Source organism: Rhineura floridana, chromosome 3, assembly GCF_030035675.1.
Source record: "Rhineura floridana isolate rRhiFlo1 chromosome 3, rRhiFlo1.hap2, whole genome shotgun sequence".
Classification (NCBI taxonomy): domain Eukaryota; kingdom Metazoa; phylum Chordata; class Lepidosauria; order Squamata; family Rhineuridae; genus Rhineura; species Rhineura floridana.
The window spans coordinates 195,695,079-195,715,481 of record NC_084482.1 but is presented as its reverse complement, the minus strand read 5'-3'; the positions used below and the strand labels follow the sequence as shown (position 1 = coordinate 195,715,481).

The following is a 20,403-nucleotide window of genomic DNA, read 5'->3' as shown; positions in this document are numbered from 1 at the left end:
AGACTGTGTCCAGTCTTTATTCTGTATTCTTTCTGATATGTTTGTGGGGTGGTTATACAACTGATTTGCTTGTGGGGTGTTTACATATCTTCCCATTGAACATTCATTCATTCCATATTTTTCAATGCATTTCCCCATCACTTTGCCAATTGCAAAAGCTCTGTGCTTTATTTTTAAAGTGGATTTGTTACGCTAGGGCAAACCTAAATTTCTGCTATGTGCTTGAATCTCTTTTGCAAAACAATGGTAGTCTGGGGGCACCCTACATTAGTCTCACACATCTGGCATAGATGGCCTAATGGTCTGAATCAGTGTAGGGCAGATCCCTATGTTCCAAGGATGCTTCATCTGCCTGCAGAGTTTGCTACATCATTGAAGTGACTGGAACACATCCTTCTATAGGCTTCTGTTCATTATTTTGGGCTCCCTGGAGTTCTGGGTAACATTATCAGTCTCCAGAAGAATCTTTCAAGCGATCAGAATAACTTTCTTTTAATTTTGAGGGGTGGCACCCAGATTGTGAAGTGCTCTCTCCAGAGAGCTTTGCTGAGGCCGCCCACATTATTGCCTTTTCAGCACCAGGCTGTCTTTTTTGATTCTTTTAGACCTTAAACAAAATAATATTGTGATACTTTTAACCATCAGTCATACCATTTAGTGTCTTAATATTTTATTTGTTCTTGACTCTACTATTATAATGATTGGCTGTGGGGTTTATGAGATTGTTTTTAGCTCATACTATGATAAGATCTATGTGGTGTAGCTGGTTTATGTTCATAGTGTTGTTTGCTGGGTTTTAGTATTATATTGGTTACACTGTATGCTTTAGGTTTTGTTTGTTTTGATTTTGTTTTAATTGTGCTTTAATTGTATGTCACCTAGGGAACATGTGCTGTGCAGCGACTCATGTACACAGCAAAAAATTAAATAAATATGTATCATGTATTATCCTTCACAGGTGCTCAGTCTAACTCCAGGGTCCAAAACTCCATCACATGGATCGTTCTGATACTGTTCATCATCCAAATTGTGGGCTTGGTGACAACCGTCTTTGTTTTTACCAGTGAGTGGGAAACAACTGTGCATATCAAGAGATCCAGTTTACAGAACTTTAGGAATTCCCTTTAAAAAGTTCAAATATCCATTACTTGCAGGGTTTTTTTAAAAGAATCCCCCACCTATTTTTCAGAGGAAAATTAAGGGCCTGTAACCAATAAAAAACAAATATGAAACCATCCAGTCTGATAAACAATCAAAATATTTAGTGTACAAAACATTAAAAATAACCAATTGCAAAACACCCACCAGAATTAAACAGTAATTCTATTAAAACAAATATTTAGAACGGCTGTGTATTTGAAAAGGCAGGTGTATCTATTTTGCCATGTGTAGGTGTTTGCAGAACCACTCCTGCTAACACATGTGATTTGTGCACATGATGTTTTTAAGTTACACCCCTGTAAGTATAAAGCAGGCACTTGGCCCTTAGTACAGCTGAGGTTTTTAGTACTCTCCTCCACCCTCTCACAATGCCAATAAATAGTCTGAAAATTTGCAGCAATCGCATTTTGAATACCAATCCAAAAATTACTTTGTATAATTTTTCAGGTTGAAGGTACGGGGGAAGAGGGGAATATCAGGTTTAATATTTTTCTGAAGAAATTACTTGCTTCAGTCATGTTCCCCCTCCCGCTGGTCACGTGATAACCTTGAGAAATTTGGTGCCCAGTCCCAAAATATCTAAGTCCAGTCCCAGGCATTATGCCTGAATATGAACTTGAATGGGAGGCACAAAGCATCCTCATGTGCTGGAAGTCAGCTCTACTCCCTCTGTTTCCTGTGTTGAACAGAGAAGGTATGAAGGGGACAGTCTAACCACATTCGCTGGAACACCAATTGAACCCGTGTGATCAGAAACCCTGATTAAAGTGGGGTTCCTGATCATACGGAGGCTTCTGCTCATGAATATGGGTAAAAGCATTGGGTTGTATTTAACTAAGTTCTACTCAGAGTAAACCCATTGAAATTAATGAACCTAAGTTAGCCATATCCATAATGTCAGTGGGTCTACTCTAATAAGGTCTAGCATGAATATTACCCACCCTTCAGATCTTCCTTGTTCAACAAGTGGGGGTTGAGTGGTCTCCTGAGTGGAATTTATTTATGACATACTTGTATTCAACTCTTCTGTATCACTGCATAATGAATTTATATAATGATCAGGTAGAATGGCCACTGAAGGAGGCAAGTACTGTAAGGAGAGGAGTCTAGTGGCAATTGGTCCCAGCCAAGCCAACCAAGGGAGCTTTACTGTATCACCTCAGCTAGTTAGAATGCACAGTGTTGGTTATCTTGTGATGTCATTACCTTGTGCATTTCCCTGCCTCACCTCACTTCATTGGCTGTTGGCAGTGGCTGTCATGACATCATCCTACGCGGGAGGCAGGGAGCTTCATGTCTCTTGCAGTGTCTATTTATCCCAGCCCCAGCTCCTCAGAAAATGGACAGGGTTATATAACAAATAAAACAGTGCTAATTTTCATTGTCAGAGGCTAAACCTGTCCTGCCAGCCACCATCACTGTCAACCCTTGTTGCCCCCTTGGCTGGATCATGAACCAAGGGAACTGCTATCATGTCTTGGAACTGGAAGGATCCTGGGATGCGGGACAGCAACACTGTTCCTCGCTGGGTGCATCCCTGGCTGTTGTTGATAACTTAGAAAAACTGGTAAGACAAGGATCTGCGGAAAAATTGTTTTATAGTTTTTTGAAGACCATCTTCTAGAATATTATTGTTGTTATTCTTTATTGAATTCATATCCCGCATTTCCTCCTGAAGGAGCCCAGGATCTCAAACAAAGCAGTTTAATGAGAAAAAGAAAAGCATACTAAAAACATTTAAAAACATCCCAAAAATGCAATTACGATAAAAAACATTCTATAACACAGTCAACATATTCTAAAACATTGTTAAAAGCATTCTTTCATCAGTGATCTTTGGGTTGTCAGAAGAATCCCCTTCAGCCACTACGTGCCTGGGTAAACAGGAATGTTTCCAAATTCCTCCTGAAAGTCAATAGTGATGGAGGCAGATGCACCTCACGGGGGAGGGCATTTCACAAAGAACCACCACTGAACAGGCCCTGTCACAGGTCAGCACCAACCAGGCAGTGCTCAGTGGCAGCACCACTAATAAGGCCTCATCTGCCGATTGTTGGATCTGAGATGGTTGCTACTGGGAAGGTACTCTTTTAGATACTTGGTCTCAAGCCATTAAGGGCTGTATGTGCTACTACTAACACCTTAAAATGGGCTCAGCAGCTCACTGACAGCCAGTGGCACTTTCAGGACCAGTGACACATAGTCCCATCGGGCTGCCCATTTACCAACCTAGTAGAGACATTCTGCATTAGCTGCAGCCTCCAAACAATCTTTAAGAGCAGCCTTGCATATAGCACATTACAGTAGTCCAGACAGGAAGTCATGAGAGCATGGACAACTGAGGCCAGGCAATCCCAGTCTAGGAGTGGCTGCAGCTGGCAAATCAACCTCTGCTGGGCATAAGAATGCCTAGCCATGGAAGCCACTTGGGACTCCAGTGACAAGTTGGAATCTACTATATATCCACTATTGCAGCAGATTGCTAATATGGTACCCTCCATATGTAGTTGGTACAACGCCCATCATCCCTGACCATTGGCCATGCTGGCTGGAATTGATGGGACTTCGAGTCGAGCAATAACTGGAGGGCATCACGATGGCTATCCCTGCACGGTTGCATCCAAACTGTCTTCAGTATTCATGTTTAAGTGTTTGCTGAAAACGTTTCTATGCTGCCAGGCATAGTGTTTTGTGCTTGTGGTTTTTATTGTATATATATTTGTTGAATACCATGAAATTAGGGCACAAAAGTATTTCTATTAAATAAATGAATAAATGTGTGAGCTTGGTGGCTTATTCACAATTTCCCTGAAATAAAACCTTGCCGTTATCTCTCAGCTATGCTCTGACTTTCCTATACACATACATTCATGCATTTGTCAGCTAGCCCAGAGTTTAAAAATGATTAAGCTGATTTTTTGTTGTTTTTGTTTTGGTCAGGTCACTTGACAATTCTAAATGTACAAAATCCAGTTCTAAAACATTCTAAATCCCAGTTTTTCTTCATTTATAAATTCAGAATGTTGCCGTGCAGGACAAAGGCCCCTTCAACCACTGGGTTGGCCTCCTCAGAGAGTCAAGTGAGATGTGGAAATGGACTGATGGGACTGTGTTCAACAACCTGTGAGTTCATAGTCCCTTAAGTTCAGCGTCTCTTTCTGCTGTTTATCCAAATCCACAGACCATCCTAAAGGAAGGGGTCATAGATCAACGGGCCTCTAGCCCTGTTCTTTACATGTAGAGCCAGGGAGGGGTGCAATGACCCACAAACAACTGGAGGAATGGCCTCCTGGGGAAACTTAGTTGGGTCCCTTCCATGTATCCAACCTCATCAGCTGTCGGAAGGCAGAGCTGGGGTCCCAATCCCGGGGATCTGGATCCTGGAGAGTTGGGAGAAGAGTATTCGGATGGATGGCAGAGGGAAGGGGGAGGAACTTCCCCCCTTTGGAGCGAAGATGAAACAGAGGAACTGCCAGTGATAAGGTCACTTAGCAACGGGGAGCCTGAGCCCTCCCTGGACATTCTCATGCCTCCCCCTCTTTCAGGCTCAGAGCAAGAGGGGGAAGAGGGAGGGCTGCTCACAGCCGAAAAGCGGGGAGGCAGTTTACCATCAGCCCCTCCCCTATCCCCCATCCTGGAAACGGAAACTTCAGAAGAGGAGGGGGTGATGCTTCCCCCCTCACCGCGCACACACAGACAGCTGAAAAGACAGGAGAGAAGGGGGGGAAGGCGGGCAGTACCTGAAGGGCAGTTAAGGAGGAGCGAAAGATTGCGCGCCCGTTTGGCCCCTTCTTAAAGAACAGGCGGGAAGAAGTCCCTTGCTCTGTCAACTTTCTCCCAATGCCGCAGGACCGGTATCCCTGTATTGATTCATGAGAAAACGCAGTCTTTGTTTGGACATTACCCTAATAAAACACGAATTAACTACAATCGTTGGTCTGGTTCCTGAGTCACATCCTGGGCCTGACAGCTTGACAGAGCCACCTAAATCACCCTCAACGCTCTCTTCACTTGACTGGGACAAGATGTCAAAGGGAGCAGCGGGGGGGACGAACCCCACTTCTGAGATGGAAGAAGTGGAACTCCTGAGGACTAAGGTAGCTGATTTGCAGACGGATGTTCAAGCCCTGCTAGCAGCAGTCAAGGCGCTGAAGACGGATAATCAAACCTTGAAGGCCACGATAGACCAGATGCGAACAGCCCCTCCAGCTGCCGTAGTAAAGGTTCCCATTGGATTGCCCCCAAAATACACGGGACAAAGTGATCAGTTGGCAACCTTCGTGGCTCAATGTGAGTTATATCTGGATGTCAGGCACACGGAATTTCCAGACGATGGGGCTAAAGTAGCTTTCGTGATTAGCCTCCTGGAGGGAGAAGCTGCAAAATGGGTGACTCCGTATCTCGTGAGAAAGGATACTGTCTTAGGAAGGTACAGAGGATTTATACAGGAGATGACCGAGATGTTTCAAGACCCGCAAAGGGCTGAAACAGTAGCGCGGCAACTAGGCGCTCTGAAGCAAGCTAAAGGGACTGTTTCCGAGTACACTAACGCTTTTAAAATTCTGTCCCAGGAAACTGGTTACAATGACGCCGCCCTGATGTTTATGTACCGGAGTGGATTAAATGCTGAAATCCTGGATGAGTTGGCCAGGACCTCCCCCCACGCTGACCTACCAGGGCTCATCCGGCTATGCCTACAGATAGATCACCGGATGGAAGGAAGGCGCCTGGAAAGGAAGCAGGAGGTCCCGAGATACTCAGCCTCGGCATCCCGCAACAAGACCCTTCCCACTACAGGGATGGCAGGTAATGCAACTGAGGGACAGGGAGGGGCTAGGCCAAGACTGTCGGAAGAAGAAAAGGAAAGACGACGCCGGGAACGTTTATGCTTTTATTGTTCAAAGCCGGGCCATGTGGCCAGAGACTGTGGACTGAAAGGGGGGAAAGCCGAGCTGTCGGGAAACTAGAACACCCAGTCCACGTGCAGGCCGGTGGACTGGGGGCAGCGTTGTATAAAGGCCCCCCAACGATCCAACCTCCCTCAAAGGGGGTGTTGGTCTTGCCTATTCGGATTACAACTTCCAGAGGAGTGGTGTTTAATTCCACGGACTTAATTGACAGTGGAGCCTCCACAAATTTTATTGATGCAAAGTTAGTCAAGCGTCATGGAATTTCCCGGTGGAAACTGGACGCTCTCCTAGCTGTGGAGACTATCGATGGGAGACCCCTGAAGTCAGGAGGGGTGACACAAGCTACGGAGGAAGTGAAACTTCAAATCCCTGGGCACGAAGAGTTCATTTTGCTATACGTGTCAGATCTCTCAAACTTTGAGGTGATTCTGGGAATGCCCTGGCTAGCAAAGCATGAACCCAAAATAAGTTGGAAGGAGGCGGTGGTGTGGTTCACCTCACAGTATTGCCAGGAGAACTGTCAACCTGAAGGAATCAAGAACACCTTAGCGGGGGCAGTGCAAGAGATCGAGCAAGTGACCCTGCCGCCAAAGTATGAAGAATTCAAAGATGTGTTTGATGAAAAAGAGGCAGAGACTTTACCCCCCCACCGCCCTTACGACTGTGCGATTGATCTAGTGCCAGGAGCCAGCATCCCATCAGGGAGAATCTACTCTCTCACAGAGAATGAGAGGGAGGCCCTGAAGGAATTCCTGGATAAAAACCTGAGGCGAGGATTCATACGCCCCTCACAATCCCCTGCTGGAGCGCCACTATTGTTTGTGAAAAAGAAGGGGGGAAACTCAGACCCTGTAACGACTATCGCGCATTGAACCAGATCACCATCCCCAACAGCTACCCGCTGCCCCTGATCTCAGAGTTGCTGGACCGACTGCGCTCTGCAAAAATCTTCACGAAGTTGGATTTGAGAGGAGCGTACAATCTGATCAGAATGAAGGAGGGAGATGAATGGAAAACAGGATTCTTGACCGCTTACGGACAGTATGAATACCTGGTCATGCCGTTCGGGCTTTGTGGAAGTCCAGGAATTTTTCAAAAATTCATGAACGACGTGTTTAGAGACTTGTTGGACACGTATGTAATCTGTTACTTAGATGATATCCTGGTGTTCTCAAAGAACCAGGAAGACCACGACCAGCATGTGAAGACGGTGTTGAAGAGACTGAGAGAAAATCACCTGTATGCTAAATTAGAGAAATGTGGATTTGACCTCAAGTCTCTAGACTTCCTTGGATATCGAATCTCAGCGGAAGGCGTGGAGATGGACCCAGGGAAAGTAAGCTGCATATTGGACTGGGGCCAACCTGTCACCAAAAAGGATGTACAACGGTTTTTGGGGTTTGCCAATTATTACAGAAAGTTCATTCCAGGGTTTTCCAAATTAACAGCTCCTCTGACTGACTGTTTAAGGGGGAAGAAGAAGTTTCAATGGACAGAGAATGCCACCGAGGCCTTTGAGGAGCTGAAGAGAAGGTTTGCTACTGAGCCCATTCTGCGCTTTGCTGATCCGAACTGCCCTTTCGTAGTGGAAGCAGATGCTTCAGATTTTGCCATCGGGGGGGTCCTGCTACAATTAGACCAAGAAGGGAAGGAGCTGCACCCCTGTGCGTACTTCTCTCGGAAGTTAAAGCCTGCAGAGAAGAACTACACAGTTTGGGAGAAGGAGCTGCTGGCCATCAAGGACTCTTTTGAAAACTGGAGACAATACCTAGAGGGGACCTCTCATCGAATTGAAGTGCGCTCCGACCACAAGAATCTTGAAAGCCTCCAAACCGCCAGAAAGCTGAACCAGAGACAGATAAGATGGTCCCAGTTCTTCACTAGGTTTAACTTCCAGATTACTTACCATGCCCAAGCCAAAAACCAGAGAGCGGATGCCTTATCCAGACAGCCACAATACAAAGAAAGTGAACCCGAGGACCAGCCTCAGTACGTGATCCCGCCAGATAAATTAACGTTGGGAGTATGCCAGCCTTCATGGGAAGAGGAACTCAAAAAGGCACAACAAGAAGATGCAGACATGCTAAAATATCAGCAGGAGACGGGACAAGGTCAAGACTCAGAAGTAACCTTTCACTGGAGAAATGGACTGTTATGGTTCAAAACCGCCAGATATGTGCCAGAAGGGGAATTAAGGCTCAGAATCCTACGCCAGTGTCATGATTCCATCACAGCGGGACACTTTGGGATTTACAAGACCATTCAGAACGTGGCCAAGGACTTCTGGTGGCCTAAAATGCGTCGGGATATTGAGAGTTATGTAAAGTCCTGCTCTGTCTGTCTGCGGACAAAAACACAAACAGGGACACCAGCAGGACTGTTACAACCGTTGCCTGTCCCACACGAACCCTGGAAGGACCTCTCCATGGATTTTATAACTGATCTACCCAAGTCCCAAGGAATGACAGCCATCTTAGTAGTGGTGGATCTACTTACCAAAATGGCACACTTTCTTCCTTGTGCAGGGGCCTTAGAGGCTAAAGAAACGGCCAAGTTATTCATAAAAGAAGTCTACCGGCTGCATGGATTGCCAAACAGCGTAGTCTCAGACCGAGGAACTCAGTTCACAGCCAAATTTTGGAGAGCAATGTGGAAACAGTTGCAGACGGAATTAAAACTCTCCTCCGCCCATCACCCCCAGACAGATGGGCAGACGGAACGCTTGAACGCCGTTTTGGAAAGATATTTACGAAGTTATGTGTCCTATCAACAGACTGACTGGGTATCATATTTGCATTTTGCAGAGTTCGCCTACAACAATTCTCTGCACTCCAGCACTCAACAAACCCCGTTCTTCGCTAATTATGGATTCCATCCTAAAGTCTTTCCAAGCAGCTCAAAAGGAATGCTGGTACCGGCAGCTGAGAACTTCCTTAAGGAATTGCAAGCGGCGCAACAGACACTGAAACAGCAGTTAAACGAAGCCAAAACGGAGTACAAGCGAGTTGCTGACCTGCACAGGAAGGAGGGCCCCCCCCTTCAACCGGGAGACCAGGTATGGCTGTCCACCCGCTTCCTCCAGATGCCGGGCAAATGTAGAAAATTACAAGACAAGAGGGTGGGTCCTTTCGAAATAGAAACTCAAATCAATCCCGTGGCGTACTGACTGAAGCTGCCTGACACGTTTAAAATACATCCTGTGTTCCATCGATCCCTCTTAACGAAAGCTGCCCCTCCCAGTGAATTACAGCCGGAGGAACCTCCCGGAGCTCCACTCCTGGTAAATGAGCAGCTTGAGTTTGAAGTTGAGGAGATCTTAGATTCCAGGATCAGACGCCACAAGCTGCAGTACTTGATTCACTGGAAAGGCTATGGGGTGGCTGACAGATCATGGGAAGATGCAGCTGATGTGCATGCTTCAGAATTGGTAAAACTTTTCCATCAACGTTTTCCCCACCGTCCCAAGCCAGACAAGGGGAGGGGGGCACAGCCTGGGAGGGGGGATGGTGTCGGAAGGCAGAGCTGGGGTCCCAATCCCGGGGAGCTGGATCCCGGAGAGTTGGGAGAAGAGTATTCGGATGGATGGCAGAGGGAAGGGGGAGGAACTTCCCCCCTTTGGAGTGAAGACGAAACAGAGGAACTGCCAGTGATAAGGTCGCTTAGCAACGGGGAGCCTCAGCCCTCCCTGGACATTCTCACGCCTCCCCCTCTTTCAGGCTCAGAGCAAGAGGGGGAAGAGGGAGGGCTGCTCACAGCCGAAAAGCGGGGAGGCAGTTTACCATCAGCCCCTCCCCTAGCCCCCATCCTGGAATCGGAAACTTCAGAAGAGGAGGGGGTGATGCTTCCCCCCTCACCGCGCACACGCAGACAGCTGAAAAGACAGGAGAGAAGGGGGGGAAGGCGGGCAGTACCTGAGGGGCAGTTAAGGAGGAGCGAAAGATTGCGCGCCCGTTTGGCCCCTTCTTAAAGAACAGGCGGGAAGAAGTCCCTTGCTCTGTCAACTTTCTCCCAATGCCGCAGGACCTGTATCCCTGTATTGATTCATGAGAAAACGCAGTCTTTGTTTGGACATTACCCTAATAAAACACGAATTAACTACAATCGTTGGTCTGGTTCCTGAGTCACATCCTGGGCCTGACATCAGCTAAAGGAGTAATCAGCAGTTGCTACACTTCATTGGGAATTACAATTTATGGAGATCTTGTCGTGTATTGGTGTTGTTTGTTCTGGTTTTTAAATACCTTTATAATTGTATTATGGGCTTCTCCACACAACGTGTCTATTCAGCATCCATCCTGATTTGTTCGCACATAGCTTACAAGGAGGTTAGATTATGTCCAGTCTTTATTGAGCATCCATTCTGATTTGTTTACAGGATGCTTATATGACAACAAACATTCATCCCAATTTGTTTGCAGGGTGTTGTTTATCCCACACTTTTCAGTGCATTTCCCTGTCACTTTCATAGCCATAAAAAGTCCAGTTTTTTTAAAAATGGAGTTTTGCACTAGGGCAACAGAGCATGTAATCCACTTTAGTTGCAAAATAAATTTCCTGAAAAATAGTGACAGACTGGAGACACCCACCATTGGTTGTTTTGTTGGTGTTTTGCTCTTTACATTTTAGTATGTGTCACCTTGAGCTAGGGACGGCAGAGAAATTAAATTCAGTTCTCATTTAAAGCCAAATCTATCAAATCCATACTTTCTGACATGATATGAGAAGCAAAACAAAGCCATCCTTCAAAATTCACACTTATCTGAATTTTGCAATGTAGTTCTCCAACCAATGTTTGCAAAAATGCATATATTGGGGGAACTATGCATAAAAATGAATATATTGGTGAAAATAACATACAAAAATACATTGTATTAAGGGAAATTTCTTGCAAAAATGTGTGCACTAGTCAAAACTGCATGCACAAATGTCTTTATTCGGAGAAATTGACACTAAAAATGCTGAATAATTTTCATGAGGATTTTTTTAAATGCTAATTGCTGCAGAAATGTGGAGAACTGAATTTAAGGTTGGAGAAATTATAAAATGAGAGAAGTGAAATGGACAGATCTTTCCATCCCTACCTTGAGCCTATATGTTGGGAAAGCAACACAGGAATTTTACAGACAAACATCTGTACATTCATATGTCTCTTTTCTCTTCCTTTATAGCTTTGAAGTGGAAGGAGACGGGCGGTGCGCTTACCTAGTCAAGGGGGCTGTGAGCAGTGCTGACTGCTCAGTTGAGAAGAAGTGGCTCTGCAGCCAGAAGGTGAAGACAAGTGGAGGGTCCCATGGCCGCTGCCGGGGGACGTGAGCTTTTAAGAGCTGAACTTGTACCAAAGGAACTTTCTGTGCTTTACCATGTTACTAGCTGCCACTCCCTCTGTGTGTGGTGTGTGCAGTGATAAATGTCAGGCACCAACTCAAGTGACCAATCTCTCATCCTTTAGGTAGTCTCGCCTTGCTAGAGATTGGGCATCTGAGCACCCTTAGCATCTGAGCATGAGATCAAAGCTGTCTCATGGTATGACTACTAAGAAAGCTGGTAGACTGAAAAATCAGGCTTAAGATGATGGAGGAAAACCTAATATATTCTTATTCTTTAAAAAGAAATTATCTTCTTTTGTTCTTACAGCTGCAATCTAGAAGCGTACTTCCTTGGGAGTCAATTCCATTGAACTCAGTGGGATTTACTTCTGAGTAACTATGCAGAAAATTGTGTTGCTAGTGCATATTTTAGTGCAGACACTCTCTAATCGGATGAAGAGTGCCCTGACATCTCAGCTTTCCTTTCAGATGAAAACACTGCACGTTCCCACTCCTCAGGATTGTAGGTGAAACCCTTCAGAACACCGCCCACCTTTCAGTAACTGAAAAGCTCAAAATCAAAAGACCAATTAAACAAGCCTCAGGCTCCATCAGTTCTAAAACCCTGTGATTCCAAGATCTGCCTCACTCAAGATTCTTCAGACCTGACACTCTGCTGCTGAATACTCAGGTTAAAACTAGCCAGTTATCATCATTGTCATCGTCATTGTCATCATTTATTATTCCTGCTGGGAGGAAGGGTGGGATGATGATGATGATGATAATAATAATAATAATAATAATACCCGCCCTTCACTTAAAGTCCCAGAGCGAGTTACAACAATTTAAAACATGACATTAAATATGACATTAAAAACAAAACAACCTAAAATCCCAAAATAGAGTGGGTCCTAAAAATACGTGTCTCAGGTGTCAAAGGCCAGGGTAAAGAGGTGCGTCTTCAACATTTGCCTAAAACTGTACAGTGGAGTTGCCAAGCACACCTTGGTGGGGAGTCAGTTCCACAATTTAGGGGCCACCACAGAAAATGCCCTCTTCTTGGCCGCCCCACCACCCCGAGCTTCCAAGGGTGGCAAAACTACCAAAAGGGCCCCCTCTGCTGACTTCAACATGCCAGAGCATCTGTAGGAAAGGAGGTGGTATTTCAGATATTTGGGACCTAAGTAATTTAAGGCTTTAAACATTAGAGTGAGCACCTTAAATTGGGCCCAGAAATGAACTGGCAAACAATTAAGCTGTTTTATAAACGGGATTATACGAGTTCTAAAGGGAATCCCAGCCAGTAATCTGGTTGCTGCGTTTTAGACCAGTTGAAGTTTCCAGGTTGTCTTCAAGGGCAGCCCCATATAGAGTGCAATGCAATAATCGAATCTGGAAGTTACCAGAGCATGGAGCACTGTGGCCAAGTCATCTCTATCTCAACTGGCAAACTAGCCGGAGCTGGAAAAAGGCACTTCTAACAACTGAGACCACCTGAACCTCCAATGACAGTGTTGGATCAAGGAGTATACCCAGGCTGCAAAACTGCTTCTTCCAGGGGAGTGCAACCCCATCCAGAACAGGCCATCTCCCCAGAGACAGAATTTGGGGTTTTATCATGAGACAAAATGTTGTATCGTCAAGGTTTTCCAGGCCAGGTGTGTGTGTATGTGGGGGGGATGTTTCTAAAGAAATGATGGTTTGGAAACTTTTGATGCTGCAACTAAGTTATTTATTTCACTGTTGGAAAGGAAGTCAATGTGACCTATATAGTAAGAGTATAAAAGTAGAGGCAATCTGCTGTTAGTCAATGTGGAACCACTTGTGGCTTATTTCTGTGACTGCTTTATTGCTTCGAACCTTTACTCTACAAGATGGAATATTTCAGAGAATCAGTTCCTGCATGAGCCATGCTGGCAGCCCATGTCTGCCTATCATATTCATGCGTGTGGAACATAGCTGTAATACTGGGCATAGATAAAGTATCAGTTACTCAGGCTAAGAGAATAACACAGCCCACTGTGGAGCAGTATGCAAACTCAGCCAGGGAGAAGAGAGCTAATAAAAACAGCATTGCCAAACGCCTGCCTCTCTACCTTATTCAAAACTGCATAGAAAATGTTTGTGTTGGGAGAAATTTATATTAAAGTGGTGAAGAATTTTCATGAGGTTGGTTTTTTTTTAAAAGCAAATTGCTTCAGAAATGTGGAGAACTGAATTGAAGATTTAATTGAATTGAAAAATGAGAAACAGAGAGGACTGAAATTGAGAGATCTTTCCCTTCCTACCTCTAGGATAGGATCCTCATAGACTCGTTACATTTGTGGAGTAGAAGATGCCTCCCCACTGCTCCAGAATCCCATCCCGATTTGGGAAGAAGAGAACCCAGGAAGATATCATTTTGTTCTAATGATGCTTTCATCCCAGTCCGTGCACCTGATTCTGTACGAGGATGTGCTATATGCAAACTCACTTCCAGAACAGATGGCTAGTACAGAGAGTGAGGAACATACAGGAAAGTAAAGGCCCCTCCAGACTCGTGGAGGTTTTTGCAAGCGTATTCTGCAACATGTCATTGATGCAATAATAGTGTATTAGTGGTCGGTTTATACTGAAGTGTGCACACATCATTCCGCTTTTTATTAGTTATTCCGCAATGCTTCCCCAATGTTACTGCATTATTGCTGTTGGGCACTCTTGCACGCAACGAAAGCGGGACAAAAAACCAAACAAACCCTGGAATGTTTGCAGTATTAAGTTACAGGATTTCAGCAGGAAGCTATCGGACATGCACTGACTGTAAACAAGGCAATATGTCTGCCCTGAAACTTTTGCAGGCACACACATTATTGAAAGCGGGATGGTGCATAACCTTTCCAATACATGGTGAGCACAAGTCCTCATAAATGGGCAAGAAAAAGGATGTCTGGAGGGGCCCTCAGTTTAGAAGTGAGCTCAAGTGTAAAACATTTGAGAGTCCCCACATCAAGATATTAAGCAGCAGGGTTCTGTGCAACAACTGGCTTTGGTCACTATGTGGCAGTGTCTACTGACATTGTAGCTCCCTGGGTCATTTCAGCTTGGGTTACATTTTAATTTGCTTTTACGGAAAATTAGTACTAGCAGCAACAGTAGCAAGGTTTTGAAAAGACAGGGGCATTCAACCAAAGCTAGATGAATAGAAAGCAGGCTTGCAACTTTTTCTGTTATTTGCTCCTGGTGCAAATAAAGAAAAGAAAATATATTCACTGATAGGCAAAAAACCTTGCAGTTTAAGAACGTACCTATAGTCCACAGATATTTCTATTAAACTTTAAAAAGCAGGGAAATTGGGCAGCTATAGTGAATGCACCAGGGGAGCAGGAGACCTGAACTCCTCTCTGAGATATTGAACTGCTCTACAAATTGGTCAAAATGCAAACACCATTTGGGTTGGTCTTTCACAGTCCAATCCACTTCCTGTGTAGCTTGGAAGAATTTGGTAACGTGCCTCTGAGCATATGATGAGTGGTGGCAACACCTGCAATCAGCCCAAATAATAGAAACAAGACATGTGCTGTGCTGATCTTGTTTTAGCAGGGAGGAAGAAACATTATTAAGATATAGTTCAGATAGTCACTTTAAATATGTCTGATTTACTTTGCAATTTTAGTGAACTTTCCTATAGGAAATCATTTTCTTTTGTTTCTATTTCTGTGAATATGTGAAGTATGGCAACACCTTGAACTCCTCTCTGAGATATTGTACTACCCTACAAATTGGTCAAAATGCAAGCACCATTTGGGTTGTCTTTCACAGTCCAATCCACTTCCTGTGTAGCTTGGAAGAATTTGGTAACATGTGCCTCTGAGCATATGGTGAGTGGTTTCCCCTGCTTTTTAAAGTTTGATAGAAATAGCTGTGGGCTATAGGTACATTCTTAAACCACAAGGTTTTTTGCCTATTAGTGAATTTCCCTGCTTTTTAATCCGGAAGGTAAGATATGGGATCCTGTGCAAGTTAGCACCAGCAGTAACAGAAATAGTTCAGCAGTGTATTTTAAATGTTATATTACCATCAAGAATGCCTTTACCTTTACAAGAGGGTCATGGCTTAGTGGCAGAGAACATGCTTTGCATGCAAAAGTCCCCACATTCAATACCCAGCATCTCCAATTAGGGCTGGGAAGGATCCTTATCTGAAACTTTGTGAGTCAGTACTGAGCTAGGGACATCTATTGTTATAGGAGAAAGCATTAAAAAGGATCTTATTCTCAACCCAGCAGCAAAAAAAGAAGGAGGGGCATGGCTGTGACTATCATGAAGAGACCCTGCACTTTTTAATTTGCTACTGCACTACTGGTCACAAACAGAAAACCACTTGGCCACCTCATTAGTACAATATGGTATTACACTAACTGCAAATGTTTGATGCCCCTGCAAATGTTTGATGAAGACCTTCTGTTCTCTGCAAAAGATGAAGAGGAAAATGCTTCTTCCCTATACAGCAAAGGCTTTCACAAAAGTGGGAGGCCACTAGTGGCCAACACAGTACTAATTTTAGATGGGGCCTTCAACACAGGACTAATTTGAGGTAGTGAGTGAGTGAGTGAGTGAGTGAGTGAAAGAGATTTAAGATTAAACAACCAAGAGCTAAATTCAAGATTAAAGTGTTAAAAACAAAGAGTCGCATCAAATCTCAAAATAACTACAGCAATGTTATGAGTACAGGTCAAACAGCCACACACACTTCAAACAAAAAGCATTTGAGGATTTGTCATTTATAAACCCATTTAAAGATTTATACCACCAGCATCAACCCAAACACAAGAAGCCTCTATTTTTCTCCCATGAGTGGGAAAGCAATGATCCCTCCACCCATTGCCGCCCTGGGCTCCTTCTGGGAGGAATGGTGGGATATAAATTTAATAAATTAAAGAAATAAATGCTGCTGCTACAGTCAATGTAAAAGTTCTTTTCAAAAAATAAAAATAAAAAACACAAAACCAAGAGACTGAGCAACACTGGACTACACTTCAGGGTTGTCATACACAACACCCTCTCAGCCCCCCCCAATATCTGTACAGCCACACTAGGCTACTTTGCAGGGCTGCTGTAACCTGGCTGCTGTAACCTATGCATATATCCACCCCTCCCCACTGCTGCACTATGCATATACTAATGTGTATGTGTGTGTGTGTGTGTGAGTGAGTAAGAGAGAGAGAGAGAGATTTAAGAACCAAGAGCTAAATTCAGGATTAAAGTGTTACAAACAAAGAGTCTCATACAATCTCAAAATAACTACAACAATGTTATGAGCACAGGTCAAACAGCCACACACACTGCAAACAAAAAGTATTTGAGCTTTTGTCATTTATAAACCCATTTAAGGATAGGGGGTGGGGGTGGCAGGGCGATTGAGCCAGCGGAAAGAGCAGGCTGCGGGAGACAGCGGGGGTGGGAACACACACACACATCACCGTCACTCACCTTCATTCTGCTGCTGCCTTCTCCGTCATCCTTGCCCTCTGGCTTTCTCCCTCCACAGGCCATTTCTCTCTCTCTCTCTCTCTCTCTCTCTCTCTCTCGTGCTTCCTCACACTGAGCACGAGGGAAGAACAAGCTCAGCAGAAGGCCAGTGTGAGTCACATGTCTGTTGCCCACCAATCACAGGAGCAGACTTCCCCTGCTTCCTCCAAGTAACTGGAAGGGGAGGGGGAGTGAAACTAAAGAACTTCTGCTTTCTACTGCACCTGTGTGATGTGTGTGTGATAACCCACGGTAATGCACTTTTTAATCTATTAATTAAAAACAAACCATGCTTTTTTTTTACTTTAAACCTACTGAAGATGAAGATCTGTGTTTGGGGCAAGCTCAGGGATTTGATTAGAGATACCTTACAGTCATCTCTGATTTTTAATGAATTTCAACAGATTATGAGAATTTGTCAAGAAAAAAGTCCAAACGGCTTCTTGTTTTTCTCTCTCCCGTTTTTCACTTTAACCTGTGGATTCTCCGGGGGGGGGGGTTGTGTATCACCAAGAAAACTTCCAGAGTTGTAGAGCAAGCGATTCTGAATCTAACAGTATAAGACTTGTAAGTTTTTGTTTTGAATTGGGACTATAGAAAGCACCAGAAAGGGGTGGGGGTGGTAGTTTCATTTAACATGGTAGAACGTGAAAAATCCCTACTGGCTATAGTATACAGCCACTCTTGTGGCTGTATAATAAGGTTTTAGCTAGGTATCTGCTAAAATTCCACCCAGTTAGGATTTGGTACCAAATTTTCTATTAATTTGCTTATTCTCTGTTGTTGCAGATTGGATTTCTTTGTAGCAATCTTCTGCAGCTATTTTCAAAAATGAGGTTTTTTTAATTTAAAAAATCTGCCTCTAAAATATCAATATAAAAACAATAATTTTATTGATATTTATTTTCATGTATTGAGATTTCCTTTCAAAAATATTAATATTAATATCATTTTTTTTTGCGAGAGGAGGAACAGATTGGTAAAAGAGCAGCTAGCAGACAAAGAACAAACCCGAATCGATACTGGCCTGTTAGTTTATCAGAATCCTTTCAAACCACCATCAGCCAATGGTTCCAGTAATACATGGCAGGTGCAGCCATTCCTCTTCACACCCACATACCAGCATGAAGATACAGGGATAAGAAAGCTTTGCCTGTTGAATTAGTACATCATGCCACTGTTAAAGTTCAGGAGTCCAGCCAAGGGGGAAAGGACAGCAATTCTAATCCAGAGCATGATTCTGTGAATTATTAGATGCAAAAGAGGGCAGGACTTAAGTACATGTAACAGTTGAGTGCGTGGAAGAAAGACTTTCAGTAGTTTCCACTTAAGAAAAATGATTTTCCCAATCTCCTCATGACAAATTACACCTCCTACAAAACTGTAAAAGGTCCTGCTTGCCGGCTTCCTGTAGGTATCTGATTGGCAACTGTGAAGACAGGATGTTGGACTAGATGGGTGACTGGCCTGATCCAGTAGGGCTCTTCTTATGTTCTTAAAAAGTACAGGATCCCTTACCTCCTCTGCCTAATCAGGGCAGGACCTAAGCTAGGAAGTAAATTTAGTCATCCAAGGTCTTAATTCCAAGGGGGCTAAAAACATGAATACTGGATGGGTCCTAGACTTGGAGATCTAAGAACTCACACTCACTGACTGAGCAACATAATGTTGTGCTGTGCAGTGAAAAATCACACCTGGAGAGAGAATTCAGCTGGAGAGGTAGCTGGGGCAAAGGAGCCCAGCTTTGCAAATAAACCCATCAAATTTGCTAGCCTACAAAAAAAATACTTTCTAGGAGGTCTGTAGCTTGTTACTTATTTTTTTCAGTATGGGGAAAACCCCTTTTTATTCGCTCAGGCTCTTAAAAATGCTTTTAACTGAGAGCTCCTCCAGGCGACCCACTGATTGAGCATTCGAGCCACCGCTGCCCTGTTGTTGTGACCACTGTTGCTGTCGTCTGCCATCTGCTGGAATGCGGCTGCAACTGGAGAGTGGACTTTAGACCCTTATCATTGCTGAAATTGGTGCTGTTCTTAATATCAGCTGCTGTATCATCGTGACCACCAACCTTCGTGGCTGTGAGCTTTGGCTGTGAATTTATCACAGCTGTCTGTATTCCATCTGCAAGCCCTGTCTGTGAGCATTATTTACGAATTGCCTTGTCATTGCACAGAATTGTCATCTTTATTATTGCCACCACTGCCAAGACTAGGACTACTTGTGTTGATTTTGGGCTGATTTTGACTGTGGGGATGTATGGATGCGTGGATGTGTGGTTGTGGGGGAATTGTAATGACTTTTAATTTTAATTTAAATTTAATTTAGCAGTATCAGAGTGTTAGAGGCGGGTCTCCGGCTCATTATTGTTTTAGGGTGGGTGGACTGTCTGATTGGCGAACAGGGACAGGGGCATGTGCAAGTCAGGGGGGGATGTGACAGGGAGGGTGAGGGGCCAAACTATAGAAAGAGTGGGCGGCAGACGCTGGAATGGTACTGTTGGCAGACCATGCCAGATGAGGGGAACACGGGATAGATGTGTAATACCCATCCCATGTTCCGGGTCTGTTCAGAACCAGACGACAACTGGGGGATGCAGGATTCCTACTGACCTTCGATTGTTGTTGTGTAATGCCAGGTCTGTAATACAAAAAACATCGCATATCCATGATATAATCTTGGATGGGCAAGCAGACCTGGCATGTATTACGGAGACCTGGCTGGATGAGGCCTCAGCTCCCATTCTTGAGGCTATGTGTCCGCCGGGTTTCCGTTATGCACAACAACCGAGGGTGGAAAGGCGGGGAGGGGGTGTGGCAGTCATCTATCGGGAGTTTCTAGTTTTTACCAGACCTCCTCTTCATAGGACTAAGTTTGTTGACTGCATGTACTGGAGGTTGGGCCCGAAGGGCAGTTTGGGGATCCTGCTTGTGTACCGCCCACCCCGCTGCACAGCAGACTCCCTGGCCAAGGTGTTAGAGGTGGTCTCGGCTGTACGTGCGTTGTCCCCAGAGCTGTTAATTCTCGGGGACTTCAACGTACATGCTGAGGCCACTCTCGTAGGAGCCCCTCGGGATTTCCTGGAAACCATGGCTTCCTGGGAACTGCACCTTAGTAATATTGGGCCCACCCATGTAGCCGGTCATGCTCTCGACCTTATATTTGTCCTGGGAGGGGAGGGAAGTGTTCTGAAGTTTGGGGTGGCTTCTTCCACCCCTGTGTCATGGTCAGACCACTATCTGGTAAATATAGACTTCTCGATACCACACACCCTCCGTAGGGGAAAAGGACCTATTAGAATGGTCCGCCCCAGACGCCTAATGGATCCAGAAGGATTCCTGACTGCGCTTGGGGAATTGGAACCTGCTGAAGGCCGCACGGTCGATACCCTGGTGATGGAGTGGAATGAGGGGATCACCAGGGCTCTGGACCATGTGGCGCCGAAACATCCTCTCCCCCTGAAAAGAACTCAGTTAGCACCATGGTATACTCCACGGTTGTGAAATCTGAGACAGGAGGTGA

The 20,403-nt window shown here is 44.7% G+C and overlaps 1 protein-coding gene across 2 annotated transcripts in view; it reads left to right on the top strand.

The window, feature by feature from the left end:
- LOC133380963 (uncharacterized) overlaps positions 1 to 13,937 on the top strand; it is a 33,442-nt gene extending 19,505 nt beyond the window's left edge. Inside the window, exons 6-10 of one of the 2 annotated variants that reach the window (XM_061619247.1) lie at positions 959 to 1,063; positions 2,550 to 2,728; positions 4,181 to 4,284; positions 11,240 to 11,339; positions 13,672 to 13,937. In XM_061619247.1, the coding sequence (XP_061475231.1) occupies positions 959 to 1,063; positions 2,550 to 2,728; positions 4,181 to 4,284; positions 11,240 to 11,339; positions 13,672 to 13,869 (686 nt within the window). In that variant the 3' untranslated portion in view covers positions 13,870 to 13,937. Of the gene's footprint in view, positions 1 to 958; positions 1,064 to 2,549; positions 2,729 to 4,180; positions 4,285 to 11,239; positions 13,541 to 13,671 lie in introns of those variants that run through there. The other variant, XM_061619248.1, reaches the window with a different exon arrangement.
- The last annotated feature ends 6,466 nt before the right edge of the window (positions 13,938 to 20,403 follow it).